At 42.6% G+C, this 25,398-nt stretch overlaps 2 protein-coding genes and 3 non-coding genes across 6 annotated transcripts in view; all 5 read left to right on the top strand.

Annotated features, from left to right (window-relative positions):
- The window catches only part of GPBP1L1 (GC-rich promoter binding protein 1 like 1), a 29,698-nt gene extending 24,847 nt beyond the window's left edge, over positions 1 to 4,851 (top strand). For both annotated transcript variants that reach the window (XM_070745786.1, XM_070745787.1), the window contains exons 8-12: positions 1,003 to 1,143; positions 1,259 to 1,417; positions 2,214 to 2,335; positions 3,648 to 3,750; positions 3,953 to 4,851. In XM_070745786.1, coding sequence (XP_070601887.1) covers positions 1,003 to 1,143; positions 1,259 to 1,417; positions 2,214 to 2,335; positions 3,648 to 3,750; positions 3,953 to 4,102 — 675 coding nt within the window. In that variant the 3' untranslated portion in view covers positions 4,103 to 4,851. The remainder of the gene's footprint in view (positions 1 to 1,002; positions 1,144 to 1,258; positions 1,418 to 2,213; positions 2,336 to 3,647; positions 3,751 to 3,952) is intronic.
- Positions 4,852 to 16,540: 11,689 nt separating this feature from the next.
- On the top strand, positions 16,541 to 24,719 carry RPS8 (ribosomal protein S8). The gene is made up of 6 exons (XM_070745784.1): positions 16,541 to 16,636; positions 17,119 to 17,225; positions 18,796 to 18,895; positions 20,164 to 20,339; positions 21,757 to 21,886; positions 24,557 to 24,719. The coding sequence occupies exons 1-6, from the start codon at positions 16,633 to 16,635 to the stop codon at positions 24,664 to 24,666; spliced, it is 627 nt and encodes a 208-aa protein (XP_070601885.1). The 5' UTR covers positions 16,541 to 16,632; the 3' UTR covers positions 24,667 to 24,719.
- On the top strand, positions 16,939 to 17,023 carry LOC139166089 (small nucleolar RNA SNORD55/SNORD39). Its single transcript, XR_011558891.1, has one exon. It is a non-coding gene; the product is annotated as a small nucleolar RNA SNORD55/SNORD39 (small nucleolar RNA).
- LOC139166091 (small nucleolar RNA SNORD46) lies at positions 18,614 to 18,715 on the top strand. The gene has a single exon (XR_011558893.1). It is a non-coding gene; the product is annotated as a small nucleolar RNA SNORD46 (small nucleolar RNA).
- LOC139166090 (small nucleolar RNA SNORD38) lies at positions 24,325 to 24,393 on the top strand. The gene has a single exon (XR_011558892.1). It is a non-coding gene; the product is annotated as a small nucleolar RNA SNORD38 (small nucleolar RNA).
- Positions 24,720 to 25,398: the final 679 nt, after the last annotated feature.

Here is a 25,398-nt window from a genome sequence, read left to right as displayed (position 1 = left end):
TCCTTAAAGATTGTCTGGAAGGTACAGCTGGTTTAAAATGGAGTAGTATGAGCAATAAGGGCTCTGCTCATGTCACAGAAAAGCTGCATTGGTTACCATTTGATTTCTTAGTGCAAATCCATGGTTTTTAAAGCTGTTTATTATGGCAAAGGGCCTGGTTATCTGAGGGACCGTTACTCTTCTATTTTTTCTGCCTTACAAATTATTATTATTATTATTATTATTATTATTATTATTATTATTATTATTTATTAGATTTATATGTCACCCCTCTCCGGAGACTCGGAGCGGCTCACAACACAAAACACGGTACAAATCTAATGATAAAAACAATTTAAAACCCTTAATATAAAAACAATCATACATTTCAGACAAACCTTGCGTAAAACGGAAACGGGCCCTGGGGAATCAATTTCTCCTTGCCTGATTCAGGCTGATACATTCAGGCTGATTCAGAGTGACTAGGAAGCATCTCTTCAGAGATACAGATGACAAACTAATTTTCCTCAGGTTCCATAAAGCCCTTAAAACCTGGCTTTGTTCTGAGACTCTGGGATAAATGTGGAAGTAGCTGTTTTTAATCTAGATTGTTAGATTAGATTTTGAAGTGTCTATTGAAGTGAGTAGCCATTACAAATTTAACCGAAAAAATAAATAAAACACTTTCTTTCACTTTTAGTTTCTAGCACTGTTTTTTCTTTCACTTTGGATAAAGTATTTGGGATCATTTGTTATTATTCCAAATCATTTGATATTCTGTTACTGTTAGGATCTGGAATAATAATAATAATAATAATAATAATTATTATTATTATTATTATTATTATTATTATTTATTAGATTGATATGCCACCCCTCTCCGCAGACTCTATAAATTTATCTGTCAGATAAATGTATGACAGATCCCACATAAGTGCTGATTTCAGAAGACAATATTTTCTAAATAAGTGTTGGTTTTAGGCAAATATATCACTATTGTTACTGTACATTTCTTCATTATAGCCAAATCAGTGGAAAGCTAACAGAAGTGAACATAAACCAAGTTCACTAACCTCCAGCCGTGATTCAGCTTTTACTAGTCCTGTGTCTGTAACCAAACCAGCTGTGTTAACCAGTGGCTCTGTTCTCACCTCTTCCAAAGAGGTAAGTATGTGTGGTGGATATGAACATGCTATAAATTGGAAGGGACCAATTTCAGTGCTCTCTATCAAATCAGTGAATTATAATCGATTTAACAATACTATTACTCTATTCCCAGAGTCCCTCCAGCACCACCCCTCCTATTGAAATAAACTCCTCTCGCTTGACAAAGCTGATGCGCCGCACCACAGATAAGAAGAGTGAGTTCTTAAAAGCTCTGAAGGACGAAAGGAATGGAGAATTGCCAGAGCGCCATGAGAACAACAAACTGGAGGATGTGAGGGTTCCATGTCTTTTTTTAAAACAATGTCAAAAATGGTTTTTAAATAATTTCCTAATATTTCTTGCATGCTTATTTAGTAAACTTGATACTTTCTGTAAGGGCTAATATATGCATCTTGATTTTGGTTTCTGTCATGAAAAATTAAAAAAATTAAAAAATAAAATTGTAGCAAATATTATATTTTTGAAGATATGAGGAGTGAGATCCACAAGCAAATTTTGGTCTTCATGTTCTGTGATTACATTCATACAAATGTAAAGTCTCATTTTGGACAAATTAAAATAAATTAAGTTATACTTAATGCTAGAAATACAGAGCATATTGCATACACACTTAATTTTTATCATTGGAATAATTGGAATTTGCTATGTGCGACATCATTTGATCACAATATGTGACCTGCCACTGGCTTCCCAATTGCCTTTGCTTGCTGGAAGCTGGCAATGAAGTGTATTACTGTGGGATGCTGCAAATGTCTTGTGAACTTGTTTTTATAATACAGTATTACTTTTCTCTTTTCTCTTTTTTCTTGCACTTTTTACTCCTATATTTTAAAATTAGTTTATATTAGATTTTATTATAATCAAAAATCTTAAAACAATTATATTCTAAATTAAATAGTAGCCATTAACATTTCTGATAATCAGTTTCTAAGTGTTAGTTTGAAAAGATTATTAAAGGCTATACTATCTGAGCATGTAATTTAGATAGCTTTCTAAAATATCATTGATGAATGCTAAAACAACTATTACACGAGTATGATTTTGATATGTCTTTTGTTCCTCACTAGGTGGATGGTGGCAGTACAGCAGAACCAAAGGAAAATTGGGAGGAGAACTGCCATCAGAATGGCCTTTCTTTGCCTTTGGAAGAGGGAGAGAATCTTTCTCACTCTTTAGAAGCAGAACACAGGTGAAAAGAGAGACAGTTGGTCTGGAAAATATTAACCCACCAGAAATTTTTAGAAATCAATAGAAGAACATGTGATTTCTTGACAAAGCTCCATTACTCCATGTCATCTAATACAATACAATAAAAGTTTTTGGCTTCTTGTAATGAACATTCTCTTCTATCCACATGATACTCTGCAATTGATGCACTCTGATGGAAGCATTGCCTTTTTGCCATTCCTTATTGAAATGTTTCACAGGAGAGTGAAAGGAATCCCTCTCCTTAGTTGATAAGGCAAGAATGATTGCATGGAAACAGTCTTTAATCTCCTAATCATATGTTCCTCAGTTTTGAAAGCTGCATGAGGTTTGAATTGAGGTACAATTCGATCTGGCTAAGGATTTGTTGCATCAGACACAGAAGGTTGATATTCACCATTTGCCTCTATGCAATCCATTTTAACAAAATAGAATTGGGGTAAAAGTATTGTTTTGGTTCTTAGCCAATAAACATAAAAATGATCTACTTTTACCCCAAAAGTATATCATTTTTATGTTTATTGGCTAAGAACCAAAACAATACTTTGTTTAAAAACTTTCTATTTCTTTACTCTGTCAAATATACAAGTGTATAATATAGCATGTAATAATTATTCAAGTATGTAATTTAAGTTATTTGAGAATAATACCTTTACTGTAGTTAAAGAAGACATGAACAGGATTTTTAAAAACTCTACTGCCTTAATGCAAGGATTTCTCAAATTTTGTGGTTCTGCTCTTCCCAAAATATTTGATGAATTTCTGGAACAACACCTCACCATGAATAGAACAAATTATTTCATTGAGAAGGCATAAATACATTTTAATATTTAAATCTCAGGGTCCTCAGACTCAGTGGTCAGTTTGAGCTTGCACAGACAAAATGAGGAGCAAAGCCCAATATAAGTTTTGACAGTGCTTCCACAAGGCTGATCAATATAAAATATAATATTTCATAAATATAAAAAAAATATTTTATAAATATTTGCATAACATAAAAATATTTTATAAATATTTATAAAATTATAAAAAACACCAATTATTCATAACTCCGAAGGAGTTACCAGCAGAGTTTGCAACCTTTTCTTGGGTACTTTTAAATCGCCATTTTCACTTTTTCTTTAACTGGTCATTTAACTCTTAACTCTTAAAGTCTTTTTCTCCTACAAAACAATATTGTAAAATAGCTGTGAATTTTCTTGTGCTTAAGGAGGAGTAAAATATCTTTTCCTCCATAATGACTTTACCTTTAATCCCGCCCCTTTTCTATTTATTCCTTATCTTTTCCATGCTAGATTACTGAAAGCAATGGGATGGCAGGAATATCCTGAGAATGATGAGAATTGCCTTCCCCTCACAGAGGATGAGCTCAAAGAGTTCCAAATAAAGTCAGAGCAGGTATGGTCAACGGCCTACCTCTTACCATCATTTTATTTTGTAACTTCTGTTGAAATCTCTGAGAACATTGATTACAATAAGCTAAAGAGGTTGAAATTAAATAATTTTGTTTTGGTGCATCTGACAACAATTTATAAATTTTGAGTTTATTTTGACTGAAAAGGAGAAACGAATATGAACATTTTTTTTCCTTTCTCCCTAGCTAAGAAGAAATGGTTTTCGGAAGAGTGAATTTCTTCGAGGCCAAGGCAGCAGTCAACTATTCTCCCACTGGAGAAGCACTTTTAAGACAGAGTTTGAAGAGTCAGACACAGAAACAAGTAGCAGTGAAACTTCTGACGACGATGCCTGAAGTTGGGCACCAAAAATCCATAATATAAAACCAACCCAGCAAACTCAGTTTGTAGTTCAGCACATAAATGTTTGGGGTTCGAATGAAGCAGAGTTTATTCTATCTCAAGTCTGTTCAGTTTTTTATTGTTGAAAACTTCATGCACAAGGGAAAGAATTATATCCCAAAGAAGAAAGCTATTGGCTTACTACTTTTTGATTTTGCCCTTCTGTGCTTCATAGAGAACAATCCATTCCGCCTTCTGGAGCAAGGCATGGGTTCAGTCTCATCAGGAGCAGGATGCAAAAGACTTTTAAGTTGGGCAACCACAAGCTTCTCATACTGCCGTCCACATTGCAAAATGTTGTGCGGCAATAATGTGCTAAAACAATCATTGTCAATGACAAAATGGCTACGGAAGTTCTAATTGTGTTAAATTAATGCTAATAACATGGAACTTTTTTATTTTTTGGCGGCTCGGGGAGCTTCATCACTTAACCAGGCGTGTTTGGGTTTTTTTTCTTTTTTGGGGGGGGGGTACAGCTGTAAAATATTTGGATATAGGAATTGTTTGTGTTCTTGCAACCTTGATATTCAGGGTGGATTGTTAAAATATAAATTTTTTGTGGGATTTCAAAGATTAAGATTATTTTGATAACATTATTTACAGATTTTAAAAAGTGACTATCACAATGAGTCTGTATGAGGGGGAAAACTACTGCATCAAAAGATAACTAACTTGGAATAAATATTTTGCATCAGTTTGCCAATTCTGAGTCTGTCATTTTTCAAGTTACTAGTTTAGATTTCTTAGCACAGGTCTACAAAAAATACTTTTTGTAATCATTGCAGTTGACCTTGTACTTTTCTCAATAATTTTTTTTGTTTGATTTCAAAAATAGTTATAGTTTTTCTGTAGCAGGTATAGTTTCCATGGAGCAGCATCATTATTATAAGGTATAAGAAATCTACTGGTGACATTAAGAAAACGGCAATCTACATATCAGAAAAAAGTGCTTGACCTTACAAAACAATTTTTATTGAACCAAAATAATTTCACATGCAAAATAGAAACCAAAATATGAGCAAAAATTAAAAGTGCTTGACATTTTTCAGGGTTGTCCCTGTATAACATCCAACAGTTATCTGCCATCAATTCATTCCAAAAATCCTGATAGCAGTGTTCCATTACTTCAATGTCCTGGTGAAACTGCTCACCTTGTTCATCGCTTACATCCCCAATATTTGGAGGGAAGACATCTAAGTGTGAATGCAAAAAGTGCATTTTTAGAGACATGCGATCTCCAAGAAGACACTAATATGCGTTTAGCAGTTCCTCAGCACCTTCAACATCTTCTGGAGATTTATCTTTTCCTAAGAAGTTTTCACAGATCCACTTTGACATCTTCATGAAGAAGATTCTTCTGTTCCAATCTAGATGCAAGAAGTTCGGTGTTATCTTTTGATAATGACAGCTCTCTGATAAGATCATTTAATTCATGTTGAGTAAAGCGTTCTGGCTGCTCAGCTGCTCCAACAGGTACATACTCATCCTGATTTGAGGTCTCCATGCCTTCACTAATAGCTTCATCTCCATATTCTCCACTTGCACTGCTTCGGAGAGTCCAACATGGGTTAATCTTCAGCCAAGCTGGAAGGGACTGAGTTAAAAATTAGCATAATTTACTGGTCCAACCCCCATGCTGCCCTTCCCGGGTCAGTCTAAAAAACTCAGTCATAGTGTAGGGACACATGAGTTTTCTCTCCTAGGACTCTTAAGAGTCTAGGGGTAGTTTTACTTGGTTTTTACTTTATTTGGTTTTAATTGATTTAAGTGACTTTAATTGTGTACTTATCTGTTTTAATTATGCAATGTGCTTAATGTATTTTTCTCCTTTCTGTTTCCTTTTCAGAATCATGGAGCAGCTCACCTTGAGGTGATGGGGCCCCTGCTCTGTGGAGCATTGCCCTAGATTGTCTTCCCCAGGTCGGAGCCTCTTCCCTGCGTGGGTACAGCTCCCAAAACTGGTGTTACCGGAGATGGAGGTCCCTGGCCTGCGCGGCCATACCATCCTTGGAGCGGTTTCCTTGGACTCAGCAAATGGAGATTCGAATCTCCCGCCGAAAACCGCCATCAGTAGAGGTCCCCGGCCTGCGTGGCCATACCTCAGGGCAAGGCGTTTTTATATCACGTTGGGCCAGGGCGAGCAGGAATTTGAAATTCCCGCCCAAAAACGCCGCCCGAGATCGGAATGAATCCGAGGATTCCCTTTTGCCGCCTGAGACGGCTACGGGACGAAACGGCCATTAGAAGATGGCGCGGCACACAGGGGGCCGCCATTTTGGAACAGCCGGTTTCCGGCTTGAGGCCTAGAGAGGCAGGAAAGAGACCGGATTTCCTGTTTATACAGGAAATGAACAGCGGTGGCCATTTTTTGCTCGGTAATACTTGTGTAACAACAGAAAAAGTTCTTTGCTTTACCCTTGCGTTGCGGAGGCTTCGAATAATTCCCCAATGGCTGATCTTCCACAGCAGGGGACAACAGAGCCCTCAACAGCAAAAGCCAAGGAGAAGACTCACTCCTCAAAGGCAAAGTCAAAAACCTCTCAATCAGCATCAGGACTAAGAGAGGCCGAGCGTCGAATTAAGGCATTGGAGGAGCAACTTGAGGCTCAGAAGCAATGCAATACAGCAGTCTCTTCAGTGCCAGGTCAGAGCGGGGGCATAATAACCGGGACCCCCCCAAGGCTCCCAGAGGGAAGTGGCTTGGCTACAGACAGGGACTGGTCTCCAGATAGGTTCGGGGGCCCATCCCAGGTGGCTGAACCCATAAGGCCTGAAGTTGCCAGGCCACCCTCTGTTTCTCCTGCATGGCACATGGCACCTCAACCATTGCCTACTGCCACATTCACCCCAACAGCTGCGGGGCTCAGATCATCCCCAGATACCTGGCAACGCCTACCACCAGCCTTGCAGGATATGATCGCTTCAGCATATTCACATGGCATAGCAGCTGGGGTGCAACAATACACAAGTGCACCACCTCCCTCTCCGCAACCTCCTCCTCCTTCTCTGCAGAGGAATATTTGGGCAGCACCAGCCCCCCCGTCACCTGCGCATGATTCATTTCTTGAAGACCCTGCGTTCAGAGGACAGGGATCAGAGCCAGATGATGGCCTGTCTGAGGATGAAGGGGCACCTCCAGAACCACCAGTGTATACAGGCCTTTTTAGACCCGCTATCTTTCGTGTACTGCTCAATAAGGCAAAGTTGACTGTGGCTTTGGGCACCCCTGAGAAGTCCACAGATCCAGCCTCAGCCCCTCCTCCGGCCTCGAGAGTACTCACGGAGATCCAAAGGGATGCTGACCTGATACCAGCCCCTAAAATTTTTCTGGACAACGTGCAGAGGCCTTGGCAATACCCAGCAGCTGCTCTGGGTCCAACAGCTTCTGAGCGTAAGTTTTACGCATTTGAGCCGGAATTGGAAAAGTTACTTGAATTTCCATCAGTTGATGCTCCAATTGCAGCACTAGTATCTAATGCATTAGTCCCTTCCGATGTGGCAGACGGCCTAAAACCGGAAGACCGGAGGGCTGAGGGAATAAATAAAAAAGCTCACCAAATGTCGGCATGGGCCCTCAAGGCAGCTTCGGCAGCCTCATTTTTTAACAGAGCTTCGGTCCTTTGGCTCCAGGAAATGCTTTCGAAGCTGGGACCTGAAGAGGGTCGATTAAGACAGGACCTTAATAAGTTGCTGGCTGCTGCGGAATTTTCAGCGGATGCCACTCTGTCCGCATCTCGTTTCTCCTCACGAGCTCTAGCAGCAAACCAATCATCCCGACGACTACTCTGGCTCCGGACTTGGCAAGCTGACGCCAAATCCAAAGGTCGTTTAGCCTCAGCCCCATTTGATGGGTCAAAGTTATTTGGAGAATCTCTTGACAAGGTCCTGGTGGAGGACAAGGACAAGAAGAAAGTCATGCCTAGATCTTACAGAAGGCAGGAAAGGCGCACTGCACCGTATTTTAGGCGCCAGCCCTTTCGAGCTGAATCTTCCTCCACTGCACCCCAGGCTGGAAGATCATATTCACAGGGGTCTTACTCCCAACTGTCCTACAGAGGGGACAGGGGTAACTTTGGAGATCGGAACAGGCAGTTCCAGCAATCAAGGAGGTCCTATCGTGGTTCCAACAGAGGAGGCTTTAGAAGGAACAAATGACTTTGCCACCATAGTTCCCATAGGGGGGCGGCTGCAGCACTTCACCGCCTCCTGGGCATCTATGTCCACCGACACTTGGGCCATAAACACTATAACTCAGGGACTCACCCTGGAGTTTGCCCTGAACCCTCCAAACAGATTTCTGGAGTGTCCGGTACTTTCCAACAATCACAAGCGCAACCTCCTCTACCAAGAAATTCATCATCTCTTTCAAATCAAGGCCATCGAGAAGGTTCCACCACACCAGGAGAAGCAGGGGTACTATTCCATAGTGTTTATAGTACCCAAGGCTTCAGGGGGTTGCCGCCTCATCCTCAACCTGAAGCAGTTGAACCTGTATATAAAATACCGCAGGTTCAAGATGCACTCTCTAAGGACTATACTAGCTGCTATACGTCAACGGGACTGGCTGACGTCAATAGACCTCAAAGAGGCATACCTCCATGTCCCAGTGCATCCAGATTCCAGGAAATACCTCCGGTTTTGTTTCGAAAACCACCATTTTCAGTACAAGGCCATGCCCTTTGGCCTATCATCAGCTCCCAGGACTTTTACAAAGTTATTGGACATTCTCACCGCAGAGCTAAGGACACGTCCTCTACGACTGATGGCGTATCTGGACGATATCATCATTCTGTCCAGCAGCCGCAGTCGGGCTCAACGCGACCTATCAGAGACTATAGCGACCTTGGCGGAGGCGGGGTTCTCTATCAATTACCAGAAGAGTCATCTCACACCAACCAGGTTTCTACCGCACCTAGGTACCAACATAGACACCATGGAGGGCAAGGTCTTCCTATCGTCAGACCGCCAGGTCAAGGTCAGGGCGCTGATCACAGAATTACAGCGCAGCCGTACAGTAACACTGGCTTTTCTGTCCCAACTGTTGGGAGTTCTCATATCCTGCATAGACATTGTTCCCTGGGCCAGGCTACATGCCAGACCACTGCAGTGGTTCCTCATTCCGTTTCAACAGAACCGGACCAGCCACTCTTCCAGATTGGTGTCAATTCCTCCAGAGGTACGCCGATCGCTCCCATGGTGGAGGTCGTCAGCGTTACATCAGGGGTCACCGTTCCTACTACAACAGGAGGTGACGATAACTACGGACGCGAGTCTCTCAGGATGGGGAGCTCATTCCGAGGTGGGAATGGCCCAAGGATTATGGAGTCCAGAGGACCTCACATGCCCCAACATCAATTACTTGGAACTCAGAGCGGTCCACCTGGCCCTAAGACACTTTACAGATCTGGTGAGGGGCCAAAATGTACTGATCCTTACAGACAATGTGGCGACCAGGGCACACATCAACCATCAGGGCGGCACGAAATCAGGCCGCCTGATGAGAGAATCTCAATCCCTGTTCAGGTGGGCAGAGCAACATCTCGCATCTCTACGAGCAGAGCACATATCCGGCACCTCCAACATACAGGCGGATTGGCTCAGTCGGACCACTATCGACCCGACAGAGTGGAGCCTGAGCTCAGACCTCTTTCGGGACATTGTGCGCAGATTTGGGACTCCGGAGGTGGACCTATTCGCCACCTGCCACAACACTCACTTACCAAGGTTCTTCTCAAGGTTCCCATCACCAGGAGCGGAACAGATCAATGCTCTAACCTGCCCGTGGCCAAGGGGTCTGCTGTATGCATTCCCCCCCATCTGCTTAATACCGAGGGTAATACACAAACTATTACAAGAGCAAGCAGAAATTCTCCTGGTGGCTCCTCACTGGCCCAGACGTCCTTGGTTTGCGGACCTCGTGGACCTTTCAACTTCTCCCCCTTGGCGCATTCCACATCACAAGGTGGTCCTGATGCAGGGGTCAATTTGCCACCCAGACCCCCAGTGGTGGAGTCTTGCCGTGTGGCACTTGAGGGGGAGAGGTTAAGGAAGGAACGGATCCCAGACAAGGTGATATCCACCATACAGGCAGCACGCCGTCCTTCCACAACACGGATTTACCAAGCTACCTGGAAGGCTTACTGCTCCTTCTGCAGGGCTCGGGATCAAGACCCTCAGTCACCATCAGTGATTCAGATTCTGGAGTTTTTACAAGCGGGTCTAGATAAAGGATTGGCTCCGAATACACTTCGCAGACAAACGGCAGCTATTGCCACAATACTCAAGATGGACTTTGCTACTCCAATCTCCCAGCACCCATGGATCCGGGATTTCATTAGGGGAGCAGCGAACATCAGACCTCCTACTATACACCGTTTTCCCACATGGGACTTGCCACTGGTGTTACAGGCCCTCACGGAGCCTCCCTTTGAACCCTTGAGGGAGATACCGCTGCGTCTGTTATCACTAAAGACGGCCTTTCTCACTGCAATCACATCGGCAAGGAGGGTCTCCGAGCTCTCAGCATTATCAGTACGATCGGACTTATGCATCTTCCACACCAACAGAGTGGTCCTCCGACCAGACCCTGCTTTCCTACCTAAGGTGAACACGGTTTTTCACAGATCTCAGGACATTGTGCTACCAGACTTTTGTGCCCAAGGGTCTCACCCACTGGAACTAAGATGGCACAAGTTGGATGTTCGACGAGCCATCAAACTTTATATTAGACGGACTAATACCTTTAGGAAAACGGAGGCCCTATTTGTCTCCTACTTTCCAGCATCTATGGGGAGTAAGGTCTCGCCCAAGACAATTAGTTGCTGGATTCGTTCCTGCATTATCACGGCATACAAGTCACGATCTGCACCAATACCAAGAGGCATCACGGCACACTCAACAAGGAGCGCAGCCACCTCAGCGGCATGGACGACGCAGGCCCCGATTGACGATATTTGCCGTGCGGCAACGTGGGCCACGCCTAATACATTCATTAAACATTACAGATTGGACACTTTCGCTTCTGCTGAAGCAGCCTTTGGACGCAGAGTACTGCAGAGAGTTTGCACCGATACTGCGCCCCTGGTCCAGCCTTTCCCCCCCTAATATGTTGAGCTTGGGTATATCCCATGTTGGACTCTCCGAAGCAGTGCAAGTGGAGAAGAACCGTTGCACTTACCTGAACGGTCTTCTCGCTGCACTGCGAGGAGAGTCCAAACCCACCCGGCTGTTTGGGCCCAGGGTCTCAGGGTTGTCATAGTTTGAGTTTTTTCAAGTTAAGTTGATTAATAAAGTTCTTTGGTTTACTATCACTATGACTTCGTTTTATTATAAGACTGACCCGGGAAGGGCAGCATGGGGGTTGGACCAGTAAATTATGCTAATTTTTAACTCAGTCCCTTCCAGCTTGGCTGAAGATTAACCCATGTTGGACTCTCCTCGCAGTGCAGCGAGAAGACCGTTCAGGTAAGTGCAACGGTTCTTCTACTTCAATTTCATCCAATCCAGACAATGGTGGTACAGGAACTGGCAAGGTATGTGGAACTGGCCTAATCACAGATTTAAAGTTTAGGGTAATTAATCATACGTTTGTTCTTTGTAGAAAAGCCCTTCAGTTTGACAAAACAAAAGTAGCAGTCATTACTGTGATTTTAGGTTCTTTTATGAGAACAGCAAATGACATAGCTACTTTCCTCATATTCAACCAGTCACGAAGACCATTTGAACAACTTGAGCATATCATAAGAGGGGCCCAGCTTTTGTCTTGATCACCGAGTGGACAGTTAAAGTACATCTCATACATCATTTTAATATGAGTGATTGAATGTACTTGGCCTTTTGGTGTAAAAGAACCACACACATAGCAGAATCTGTCCAGATGATTGAGACACTGTTGGGGCATTTTTCTCCTTTAAATCAGATCAAACAGTAGAGTATGTTCAGTTCAATGGTGGTGACAAACTCAAAAAAAAATCATGGAATGAGCCGGTATGTAGATATAGTATTTCCCCAGAGATAACAGAGGCAGCTTGTATTTAGAACTGATTTTACTAGAGATAATCTGGTAGATAGGTATATACAAGTGCGAGGTAAAGGGTCAGCCTATTCCTTATAGATGAACACTTACAGACAGGCAGTTTCTCAATGTGATATTGGCTGCTTTCATGTTCTCTTTCTGTGGAGACCTTCACTCAGTTACACCTGTGTAAAGCACCTGGAGAGGCCTGTCTCATGTCACAGTCTCACATACCAGTCCTTGCTGCCATACACAGCAAGGGATACTCCTTCCCATAAAACTCACAAAAACATTACTGATGTTGTCCCTGTAAGAAAATTCACAATTAAGTATGACAAGCAAAGAAATGGGAATAACATAAAAAAACCACATACATTGAAAATGTAGAAATAACAAAATGCTTCTATATCAAGCTTTAAAGAAAGAACCTAAGCATATTTTTTGGAATTAGCACATCCATAAAACAGACATATTATCTTTGCTGATGATTTTTTTTATGTTGACCAATGTAAAACTTTCTGGAATTTCAGTCTTAAGATAGCAGAGATCTTTCAAAAGCAGAGGTCCAATTTGCTTGTTTCTTGATGAATAAGTGAATCACTGCAGTCCTATAAGTCGGGTAACTTTATATCAAAAAAGGATATCTGTAAAACAATATGGATTTGCCATTGGTAATTAAAATATTCACATTTAAGTATTTAACAGTGGTTATCTTTGTATACATTTAATGTCTAATTTCTCATACAGTACACAAGGTGCATGGAGGCATAGTGCATATATTGCTTTAGAAAGTTTTGTTAATTTTTCATATTTTAAGTTTTAGCATTTGAGCATTTCAAAAACTGGTTTTCCATCACGTTTGGTTTCTATGACATCCAGGGAAAATTTGTATAATTCTTTCGGAATAATATAGAATCTATTGATTTTGCCTTCTTCTAGGATGTTTTCTTTTTCAACTTTTTAATCTAGGCTGTAAATCCTGGAATTTCCTGCTAATTTTCTACCCAAATACTACCCAAGTGCAAATCTTAACTTTGAAGATCATTCAAAGGTTGACTATAATTAAATTCCCATAGATCTTTATGAGCAGATCCATATTTGAGTCTGCCAAAATTCTCAGTCTGTACTGACATATCCATAAAATGCAGCATAACATTATAAAATGGCTGGCATCCAAAGCGCTACATTCCTAATGGCCAGGGAATAAGACACTTACCAGAGCTCACTAATTGTTTTAGGACACCAAAGGAGTTTTTGCTAAAAAAATAATAATCTGCCAAACTAGCACTCATTAGGATTAAAGGAAGACAAACAACCTTCAAAGTATTTAATTTGTAAATGCAGTCTGACTACATAATAAAAACCAATCAACTTCATACAGCACTCCTTGCCAGCTAGGCAAAAAACATTTGTGTGATGCAAGTATTTCAAATTGCATGTTAAAATTATAGTGAGATACGGGGTTTGGAAAGAATACATTCTTCTGCAATTGTCTTTGGAGTAGTTTTTTAATGTTGACAGTGCTGCATTAGTAAATAATTCTGTATCCTAAAATAATAAAAGCATTTGTATTAATGTAGTCTTTCATAGTCCACTGACTATGTCACAAGGATTGTATAGTAAGTACTACACATAAAGCTCCTAAAGTAATTAGTCCTATCCCTCCAAACATTCCTGTACTTGAAAGTTTAACAAGTGGAATGCATAAATTACTTTGGTGACATGAAACATGTAGAATATAATTTTAAAATCTTTCTGAAGAATTTATTTCAGCAGAATATCAAAATGCCTTTGTCTATGGATGACTTTAATTGCAGTATTTGAATCGAGAACAGCACCAAACAACAAAATATATTGAAGTGGAAAATAATTATGTTTGAATATTTGAAAGTACATGTCAATATGAGAGAAAAAGTATCCATGTCTAGAAATATTTTAAATGACCAGAAACATTCTAAAAGCTTTAATATAGCAACTAAACAAAAATGATCTGAAACAATAACACAACTGCTTCCTTTTTCAAAAGACTCTCTCAGATATGGATGAAGACACTGTCTATTAACTGGCTCTTCATTTTGAAATACCGAGATGAAAATTACCAGGGGTTGTAATTAGTAAGATCCTCTCTTTGTATCCCCGACATGGTAAAAAAGCAAAGCTTATGATTGGTTCAGCATGTGAAAAATTGTGCAGTGTGTAGGTATAAACTGAATTATGTTCCTAGTTAAGTAAATGGTTGAAAACTAGTAAAAAAAATTATACACTTCAGAGGAATATTGGCATTTCAGACCAGACAAAGCATGCATGATACCATAAATTTAACAGCTCAATTAGAACAAAATGCATTTCTGTAACACAACAATATGATAGGCCCCAGTCATGAGATCTAAGATAAATTTCCATGGATTTAATTATAGCACATGATGAACTGGTTCTAAAGAATGGCTGTCCAATGGCTATTCTGCAGCAAAAATGACCCAGTTTCACAATAAGCTGGTATCTCCTCCTTAAAATTCTACACAGGTCTAGTCCTAAGCTTTTTTGCTATTGAATAAAGGTAACCAACCATTTGCACTCGCTATGACTTATGCCCTAGGCATGGCTTCTTTAATAATACAGTATCTATAAATGGCCATTTTAGATTAAGCGGCTATTTTGAGAGGCAAGATAGATCTTGATTGATTGTGAAATGGCAGAAGAAGATATATTTCTCTCCCAAGACATTTTCTAGTCCAGGGGTCTCCAACCTTGGCAACTTTAATGGAATTAGAATTCTTTATTAGCCAAGTGTGATTGGACACACAGGGAATTTGTCTTTGTTGCATATGCTTTCAGTGTGCATAAAAGAAAAGATACATTTGTCAAGAATCATGAGGTTCAACACTTAATGATTGTCATGATGTGATTGGACTGTATGATTGTGTACTACATTAGGGTTTTTAGTTTTTTTTTAAATTATATTTGTGCTACACATTTATTTGTGTATCTACTCTGTGAGCTGCCCCGAGTCTTCGGAGAGGGACGGCATACAAATCTAATAACTAATGATGATGATTATAATAATAATAATGCAACGAAGAAACAATCAATATTAATAAAAAAGGATACAAGCAACAAGTTACAGCCGATAAGGTCCCATAGAGTTGGCCTTCTCCGGGTCCCGTCGACTAAACAATCTCATCTGGCGGGCCCCAGGGGAAGAGCCTTCTCTGTGGCAGCCTGGGCCCTCTGGAATCAACTCCCCCCGGAGATCAGTATCACCCCCACCCTCCTCACCTTTCGTAAGTTACTCAAAATCCACTTTTGTAGCCAGGCATGGGGTAACTGAGGTACCCCTAGGCTATTATAGTTTTGTGTATGGTATGACTGAGCTGTATGTTTTTAATGTTATGGACTTTATATGTTGTTTTAATGTACTATTGCATTTGTTATATTGTGAGCTGCCATTACCGGTCGGTTAATGGGGAGAAGGATGTTCAGCCAGTTAAAGGCGCGTGATATTATTCTGGTTATTTTTGTGTCGCCGTTGCCATTCGGCCTTGCTTTGGACCCGGACGCGTCTTCGGCCTTTGCCGCAAATAATAATAATAATAATAATAATAATAATAATAATAATAATAATAATAATAATAATGTGGGAGGGAGGGAGGGAAGGAAGGAAGGAAGGAAGATAGACTTGTGGATTTCAACTTTGCTGGCTGAGGAACTCTGGGAGTCCTCAGTCCACAAGTCTTAAAATTACCAAGGTTGGACACCCTTTTTCTAGTTTAGTGTTTCGAATTAATCAGACCTCAGAGGCAAAAATCCTGTGGGCTACCCTATACTGTATTTGATAGCAGAGTTGAGTTAGTTTACCGGGCTCGGTGATCGGCCAAAGACTTGACTTAGGCCAGGTGTAGTAGCTCTCACACAATAAATTGCACTCGTTGTTAGTTTACCTTTACAATATCTATATGCTTCGTTGCCGTCCCTGTTTTTAACTGTTTGATGTCTCTTTTGCACGATACTTTGACCCCGTGTAGAACAGAGGTCTTCAACCTTGGTCGCTTTAAGACTTGTGGACTTCAATTCCCAGAATTCTTCAGCCAGCAAAGCTGGCTGAAGAATTCTGGCAATTGAAGTCCATAAGTCTTAAGGCGGCCAAGGTTGCTCTCAAAAACAATCCCTGCCAAGCAACAACCTTAACAATCATAAAGAATTCGCAGCCTCCGTCCCCGTGTTGAGCAATTCCCTGACAAACAAGCTTCGAATACAACACACCAGCTTCTTTTCACACAAACCACAAACCAGCCAGGTCACGCTTAACAACCAGCCACCTCCTTCCGCCCTGTTCTAACGTCCCACTTTGATGACGCGACGACGCGTTTCGGCTGAGACGAGAGTCCATTCGCCGCGAGATTTCCCGGTGGGGACAAACTTTCCCGAAATGCTTTGCGTCTTTCTTTTTTGCAATCGGCGCCTCGGAGCAGGATGGGTGAGTGACTCGAGGGAGAGGGACGTCGCGGTTTCATCCGCCGCCATCCGCCCCACTAGGCCTCCCCGCGAAGCTCCCGGTCGGGTAACGGGGAGAAGGATGTTCAGCCCGTTAAAGGCGCGTGATATTATTCCGGTTAGTTTCGTGTCGCCGTTGCCATTCGGCCTCGCTTTGGTCCCGGATGCGTCTTCGGCCTTTGCCGCAAGTATAAGCCGCCTCTTAAAGAGAGAAGGACCTCCATAGAGCGAAAGTGTTTTCTCGCTTTAAGACCCCCCCGCCTTTTTTTGTCCCTTTGCCCGACCCGTTGCAATGATGAAACTTCTTCCACTGCTGCATTAAGGCCGAGTGTGCCATGCGGAGACTTTTACCTTGGAGAACTGAGTAACGCTGGGCAGAAATAAAGGATCCGTGGAGGAGGGACAGCTTTGAATGACCATCTCTTAATGCCTTCGATTTCCTTTACTTTTTCCTCTTTTCCGCAGGAATCTCCAGGGATAATTGGCACAAACGCCGCAAGACCGGGGGAAAGAGGAAGCCCTACCACAAGAAGAGAAAGTATGAGTTGGGGCGACCTCCTGCCAATACCAAAGTATGTGCCCTGAATTATTTAAGGGGAGGGGAGATTTGGGAAGAGTTTGTATTTATTGTATATATTATCTTTCATTTCTATGCCACCCAATTCTGAGTCCTTGCAGAGAGGGGGCATATAAATCCAAATAATAAATAAGTAAGTTTAGATTTAATTGGATTTGTATTCTTTTAGATTTAATTGGATTTGTATTCCCTAAAGCAGGGATAGGCAAACTTGGCTCTTCTATGACTTGGGGACTTCAACTCCCATAATTCCTGAGCCAATCTTGCTAGCTCAGGAATTCTGGGAGTTGAAGTCCACATGTCATAGAAGAGCCAGCTTTGCCTACCCCTGCCCTAAGGGCAACTCAGAGCAAAAATAAACATGGGTCAACATAAAAACGTTTCAATGTAAAATAATTGCAACCATCCACGCATTCACTGGTAACACACCCACATCCCTGTCAATGGCTCCAGGTCTGTTGGGAAAGTCAGGTCTTTCCAGCTTTCCAGAAGGGCAATAAGGTGGGGGTAGTGTGGATCTCAGGAGGTAGCTGGTTTCATAGAGTCGTGGAAACCACAGAGAAGGCTGTCCCCCGCGGACCCACCAGCTGACACTGTTTAGCCGATGGGACCAAAGAAGACGGGCCCTGTGGGATCTAACTGGTCACTGGGGGGTATGTGGAAAGTATGTAGAAGGTGGTCTCAAAGATATTCTGGCCCTGAGCCATGTAGGGCTTTAAAGGTAATAACCAACACCTTGAATTGTGACTGGAAACTGATAGGAAGCCAGTTCATAGGGTTGTCTGTAGGAATAAGGTATTTTAGGTATTCAAAATAATGTGGATTGCTTATAGGCCAACTGGGAAACCCTCTTTCCAGACATAAAGAACACATGGCAACTTCAAGTGTGCGTCATTCTGGACTAATCCAGAATACTGTATTAATAAGCAGATAAAAAGTGCTATTGCTAACATGTTGTAAGCCGCCTTGAGTCTAAGGAGAGGGGTGGCATAAAAATCGAATAAATAATGACAAATTTGTTAATTCCAAAGGGTCCAGGTAATGGATAAATGAGGTTTTATTTGATGTCTGTAACAAAACTTTCTCATATAACAATACCACACGTGTTTTTAAGAATTGCTATTAGTGCGCCCCTGAATTTAATTGCAATACTATTTTTAGATAAAGTTAGCAATGATTCATGTTTCTTGATGTGTGAAACAGATATAAGCTACTTTAGCTATACTTGGTGTTGCAAATGCGTGGTGGAATGCTTAATCGGGGTCCTAATTAATTTGAAATTATTGTAAAAAGATTAGAAATAAAGTTAAATCCAGAATTAACTTTAGTCCTGTTGAGATAATTGCACTTAGTTTGGAGATACTGTTCCTCTGATGTGGAGGCAACTGGAGTGATGAGAAGTACACCTTAGGTGAGTGTGTAGACTGTTCTGGTCTTCAGCACAATCACCAATGCTAGGGGTTGTCATAGTTACACTGACCATGTTGCCATGTAGTATGGACATTTGAGGCAAGATTTTAGTTCAGGAATTGATATGTTTGAACAAAACTGGTACTTTGTTGCAGATTGGCCCCAGAAGAATTCACACAGTAAGAGTTCGTGGCGGCAATAAAAAATACCGTGCTCTGCGTTTGGATGTTGGAAACTTCTCTTGGGGATCTGAATGTAAGTGTATCTTAGATGTTCTGTGGAGCAGGGGTCTCCAACTTCGCCATCTTCAAGACTTGTGGACTTCAACTCCCAGTGTTCCTCAGCCAGGAGCTCTGGGTGTTGAACCTGGCTGAAAAACTCTGGAAGTTGACATCCACAAGTCTTAAAGTTGCCAAGTTGGGGGGGGGGGCAGGTTTAGTGACCCACTGTAGAAGCACAAATAAGAAAACTGTGATGATAACTTTGACCTTAAGAGAGCTTTGGTGAATTCCTATCTCTCAGTGATAAGAGTGTCATAGTTACCCTGAGTATGTATGCAATGTTGCTATCGAGATGTTAAGAGGAGACAAATTGTTTATATAAGCTTGAAAGATATTTTTCAAGTCTGTTAAAAACTGAGGAGTTGAGATAGAAATAATGAAAAATATTAGCTGACTTTAAACAAGTGGTCAACATGGATTTAAAGCAGTTGTGGTTTGCTACCAGTACAGTACAGTTCTATGAACCGGTAGCAGCGGCGGGAGCTCCACCCTCCTGCCCCACACACTTCTACACATGTGCAGAACCAGTAGCAATGGGATTTAGAACCCATCACTGATTTAAAGGCTGTTGTTGACAAGGATGTCATAGTTGCCACAAGTATAAAAAACAGCCATGCAATAAATTTGAATCTTTGCATGTTTAGTTTGCTACCTCCACTAGTATTTCGGGGAGGGAGCGGTTGCACGTTTGCTTAAAAGCGTAGCTTTGTTCCTATTCAGGTGTGCCCAACGGTCAATTCATAATCCTGATGGTATATTTGGTTGTTTGGTGAGGTTAATACTCCACTGCAGATTCTGTACTTACTTGGTTTCATATTTGTTATTCAGCTTGGTAATGAGGAATTAGAGGGCTGATTATGATATTTTGCAGAAATATTCACAGGGGGATTGTTGTTGTGACACAAGCTCTGTCTTTTTTGCATCATTGGTGATGTTACACGCAGGCTTATGTTACAGGGTCATAATTCTCTTTGCAAATACATTCATATTTTCCCCTCATTCTAGTTTGTGGGGTCGCATATTTCATAGTTTGCAAATTCTCTTATTTAAATTTTGTTCTTTATTCTTTTAAATGGGGTGATTCTGGAAATGGAAGCAGTCAAAATATGCTGCTACATTGATAAAATAGAATTTATACAGATCCTGCACAGTGGGTGAAGGCCTGTTTTTATGTACTGACAAGATTCTTATAGCATTCTGTTTTTGTTTTACTCTTTAAAGAATAAATCTCTTTTCTTACAGGCTGTACCCGCAAAACCAGAATAATTGATGTAGTCTACAATGCATCCAATAATGAGTTGGTGCGCACCAAGACCCTGGTCAAAAACTGCATCGTCCTCATTGACAGCACACCATACCGACACTGGTATGAAGCCCACTACGCCTTGCCCCTTGGGCGCAAAAAGGGTGCCAAGCTGGTAGGTGCCACGTTATGCTACTCAGAGGTTTTTTAAAAAAAATTGTCTTCTGATGATGATACCATTAACCAGTTCTGCTGCTGAAAAACAATGATGGATATCTACAGATCTGAAGGAGACATGAGACCAAGCTGTGTAGGGCCCCTTTTCCAATATAGAGCATCTTTGTGCTGAATTGTGGAGGCAAATGTTTTGAAATAAAAGGGATTCTAAAAATTACCATTTGTGGATTCCAAGTTGGAAAATGATTATAGTCTGTTATCCCATCAGTGCTCAGATATTCATTTATTTGGTAATTATGTTAAAGTAGTAAAGAGTGCAGTACACCGGTCATGCTGTGTAAGATTGTAATAGGAGAATGCACAATGCCTAAAGTGTTTTGATTGCCCTGGGTATTGGCTGAAATAAAATCTGAAAATGTTTGACAGGATCTGTAGGATAAAGCCTGTGCACATCGCATCTATAGCTCTTTCTCTAAGTTGCCCTATGTATGTACATTTATTTTTAAATTCCTAGTGCCTTCCCTTGACTGCCACTATCTCTGGATTTAAACACTGCACATCTAATTGGCACTCTTGTATTTCCAGTTCTTTTCTGACTACAAGGATCTGGGCATTGGTGGTTATAGGGAAGTAGAAGGGGGTGGTGGGAAATGATGCTTGGAAAATGGGGGGGAATAGGCTGGTTGAATAAATTGCTGTTCAAGCTGTGGAAATTGGCAGTGACACAAAACTAATCTGACTTTGCAGTATGTCCAACCAGATAAGATGGCCTCTCCCACCTTAGTCTTCCCAGAGGTTTCTTTTCCCTTCCATAAGGGCAGACTAGATGGACCATGAGGTCTTTTTCTGCCGTCAGTCTTCTATGTTTCTTCTATATACGCACATAACAGTGAAGGAGGCCCTTTCTGGCCTCCAGCAGGGGCTGTTTTTGTCCTCTAGAGCAGTGTTTCCCAACCTTGGCCACTTGAAGATATCTGGACTTCAACTCCCAGAATTCCCCAGCCAGCATTTGGGGAATTCTGGGAGTTGAAGTCCAGATATCTTCAAGTGGCCAAGGTTGGGAAACACAGCTCTAGAGTTTGAGAGCAAAAAACAGACCTTCCCCACCCCCTCACGAGGCTGAAAACAGCCTGTTTTCCAACTCCCAGTGGGCCCAGAAGCCCCCAAAATGTGTGCGCCACACCTGACCTTGTATACCTGCCCTATATAGCTCCGTGTGCTATTTGCGCCACATGTGCCATAGGCTCACCATCATGGGTCCAGGCATAGACCACTTGTTTTTATATGCAAAATAGTTTACACCATTTCACACAATGCTAGCTTTTAATTTTGCAAACCCAAAATGTGCTGAACGTTTCAGCTGTTGGTGCAATTATAGGAAATAACACCTACTTACACTTTTGCTTTTGTTCCAGACCCCTGAAGAGGAAGAAATTTTAAACAAAAAACGTTCAAAGAAAATTCAAAAGAAATATGACGAGCGGAAAAAGAATGCCAAGATCAGTAGCCTCCTGGAGGAGCAGTTCCAACAAGGAAAGCTACTTGGTAAGGTGTAAAAGACAGAAAACAGTTTGCTAAACACAGCAGAAGACTTAAACAGATGTGCTATTTTGATAAATTGTGTGATGGTGGCAGTCTATACTCAGGAGTTGACAGCTTTATTCTAGGACAGGATTTACTTGTTTCAACTCTTAATATAATATTTAGCTTGACAATTGTTAGAGCACTTGCCTAGTTCTTGCTATCTTAGAACCAGAAATTCAAGTGATTGTTATGTTATCCTGCAAAATTGATCAGGGATTGGTATGAGTGGGATATATGCTTGGTATGAGTGAGATGTGGCCTGGTGGAGAAGAAGAGGGCTGATGGGGTGGGGGAATTACGGTCATAACTGGGTGGGGTAGATACGGGGAGCCGAGGGTGGGCCGCTCATGGGGAACTAGGACTCGCTGTTTTAAAGCAATTACGTGTTCCAGTCTCTCTAGCTCAAGTGATTTGGGATGTCAGGACCCTGAGCTCAAACTGCTGCTGTTTAATGCCACATCAGTTGTCTATTGACATCTATTGTCAACAAAGCTTCCCTTGTTTGTGATTTAATCACGGAGGAGGGAGCCAACCTGGCATATATAACTGAGACATGGCTTGGGTCAGGAGTGGGGTGTCCCCCTCAGAGATGTGCCCAGATGTGATTCAAGTATGGCATCAGCCGCGACCCCAGGGAAAGGGTGGAGGAGTGGCAATTATAGCATGTAAGAGTCTTCCTTGCAGAATCCCTGCCTTGGAGATTGTTGGGTATGAGTGTCTCCTCCTGAAGTTGGACTTTGGTTCAGTTGGGTCTATTGCTTACGTACCTGCCTCCAGCTGCATTAAAATGGCCCTGCCTGTGCTATTAGAGGTGGTAGCCAGTCTGGCTGAGTTCCCCAGGCTCATGGTGCTGGGGGACTTTAATTTGCCATCGCTCTGCAAATCCTTTGATGCAGCTCAGGAGTTCCATGACAACCATTTACCTGACCCAAGTAGTTGAGGGTCCAACTCATAACGGGCGGTGTGTGTGTGTGTCACACGCTTGACCTAGTGTTTCTCAGGGCAGTGGAGAGATGACCTGAGATTAAGGGGCATAGTTGTTTCTCCCTTGTTGTGGTTGGATCATTTTCTGCTGAGGTTAGACTTTTAAGGCACCACTCCACCGCAAGGAAGCAGAACCAATTAAATAGCTCCATCCCACGCTTAATGGACCCTGAAGGATTCCAAAAGTAGCTTGGGGAGTTACCCAAATCCCTTGTCCACTATCCATCTGAGACCCTAGTAATTGCCTGGAATAGGGCGGTATCTAAGGCACTGGATCGGATTGGGCCTTTGCGCCTTCTCCATGGCAGTGGATCCAGGAAAGCTCCCTGGTTTACCAAGGAGCTCTGGGAGATGAAACGCCAAAAGTGACGTCTAGAGCGATGCTGGAGGTCCAGTAATTCAGAATCTGACCGAACACTACTAAGAGCCTTTATTAGATCTTATTTTGTGGCAATACGGGTGGCAAAATGTTCACATTGTTCTGCACTTATTGTATCCGCCCATCTGCCCTTTTTAGGGTGATTCGTTCCTTCCTCTGCAGGGCAGAGCTGGGGAATTTGTACAGTTTCTGTCGGATAAGTGGCTCAGATTCGGATGGACCTACTTTCGATACCATTGACCATAGTATCATTCTCCACCAACAAAGGGAGCTTGGATGGGGAGGCACCGTATATTACGATGGTTCTCTTCCCAGCTGTCTGATCGATCACAGTCGGTGTTGATGGGAGGGTGCTGGGGCCCGGACGAGGTGAGGGTCTGGATGGGAATCAGCAGGCTCAAACTTAACCCTGACAAGACCGAGTGGCTATGGATACCGCTTCCAACTATCAACTGACCTTGAAATTAACCCCCTCAGGATGGGTTTGCAATTGGGGTGTCCTCCTAGACTCACAGCTAAGATTAGATCAACACCTGACACTATAGCCAGAGGGATCTTTGCACAGGTTCGACTAGAGCACCAATTGCAACCCTGTTTGGATCAAGAGGCTCTTCTCACACTCACGGCTGGATTATTGCAATGCGCTCTGGATGGGGCTACCCCTGAAGAGTGTTCGGAGACTACCGTTGGTCCAGAATGCAGCTGCATGAGCTGTTGTGGGGAGAGCCTTCTCTGGTTGCCCCAACTGTCTGGAATCGGCTACCTCCTGAGATCCGGACTGCCCCCACCTTATTGGCCTTCCGGAAAGTCATAAAGTCGTGGGTTTTCCGAGAGGCCTGGGGCCATTGACCTCGGGGGGATTACTAGCGAGGTCAGCCTATGAATGTATGGATGGCTGCAATTATTTTAAATTGAAATGTGTTTATACTGATTGGTGTTCGTTTTTGTTGTGAGCCACTCTGAGTCCCTAAGGAGTTGGGCAGCATAGAAATATAATAAAATTAAATAAATAAATAAATAAATACATTTGAAGTTGACCTTGTGATGAAAACCTTGTCCAGTTCTGCTACTGAATGCGAGTGGTGACATTTCAAGTTCTGAAGGTAACTTCATATTGTAGGAAGGCCACTCAATTTTTAAAGCTCTACATGGTGAAAAAGATGAGCATGTTTGTGTATGGAGTTACAGCAAGAAAGATTTTGCATTTAAAGAAGTGTGTTCACTCATCTTGACACATTTAACTTTAATTTTGTCCTTTCCTCTTTCAGCTTGCATTGCCTCCAGACCTGGACAGTGTGGCCGAGCAGACGGCTACCTTCTGGAAGGGAAGGAGCTAGAATTCTATCTGAGGAAGATCAAGGCCAGAAAAGGCAAATGAATACATTTATTGTATGCCACAGAATTTAATAAATATCTCAGTCTTGTTACAAATGATTAATGTGGTTATTTATGGGCATTGGGACAAAGTAGTACAGTGATCCCCCGCTCGTTGCGAGGGTTCCGTTCCAGGACCCCCCGCAACGAGCGGGTTTTCGCGAAGTAGCGCTGCGGAAGTAAAAACACCATCTGCGCATGTGCAGATGGTGTTTTTAACTTCCGCAGCGCTAGCGAGGAGCCGAAGATTGGGGGGGCGGGGCGGCTGTTTTAAAACGTCGCCGCCGACATGGGGGGCTCGCTAGCACCCCCCCGAACCCCCAACCCGGGTTTGGGGGGGTGCTAGCAAGCCCCCCATGTCGGCAGGGATGTTTTAAAACACCCGCGCGGCTTTCCAATGAGTCCCGAAGACAAACGCAGAAGTTTTTGCCGTTTGTCTTCGGGACTCATTGGAAAGCTCCGATCATTTTAAAACAGTTGCGCCGTTCTCCGCTGACTCCGGGCGAACTTCCCCGCTTTAGGAGTCAGCGGAAAACGGCGCGCCTGCTTGGCTTCGCTCGCCGCTGCAGCCAACGCGCGCTACGATCTTCCGGGCCAGCCAGGCTCAGTGACGGAAGGCAGCTGCTTGGCCCGGGATGCTGGGCCGAAAGGAGCCGGGCTTGAAGATCGCAGCGCGCGTTGGCTGCGGTGGCGAGGGCTTGCAATGGAGGGTGGAGGAAGCGGCCATGGGAGGGCG

Source organism: Erythrolamprus reginae, chromosome 3, assembly GCF_031021105.1.
Source record: "Erythrolamprus reginae isolate rEryReg1 chromosome 3, rEryReg1.hap1, whole genome shotgun sequence".
Taxonomy (NCBI): Eukaryota; Metazoa; Chordata; class Lepidosauria; order Squamata; family Dipsadidae; genus Erythrolamprus; species Erythrolamprus reginae.
The sequence above is the reverse complement of the archived record's forward strand: the minus strand, read 5'-3'. Positions and strand labels throughout refer to the sequence as shown.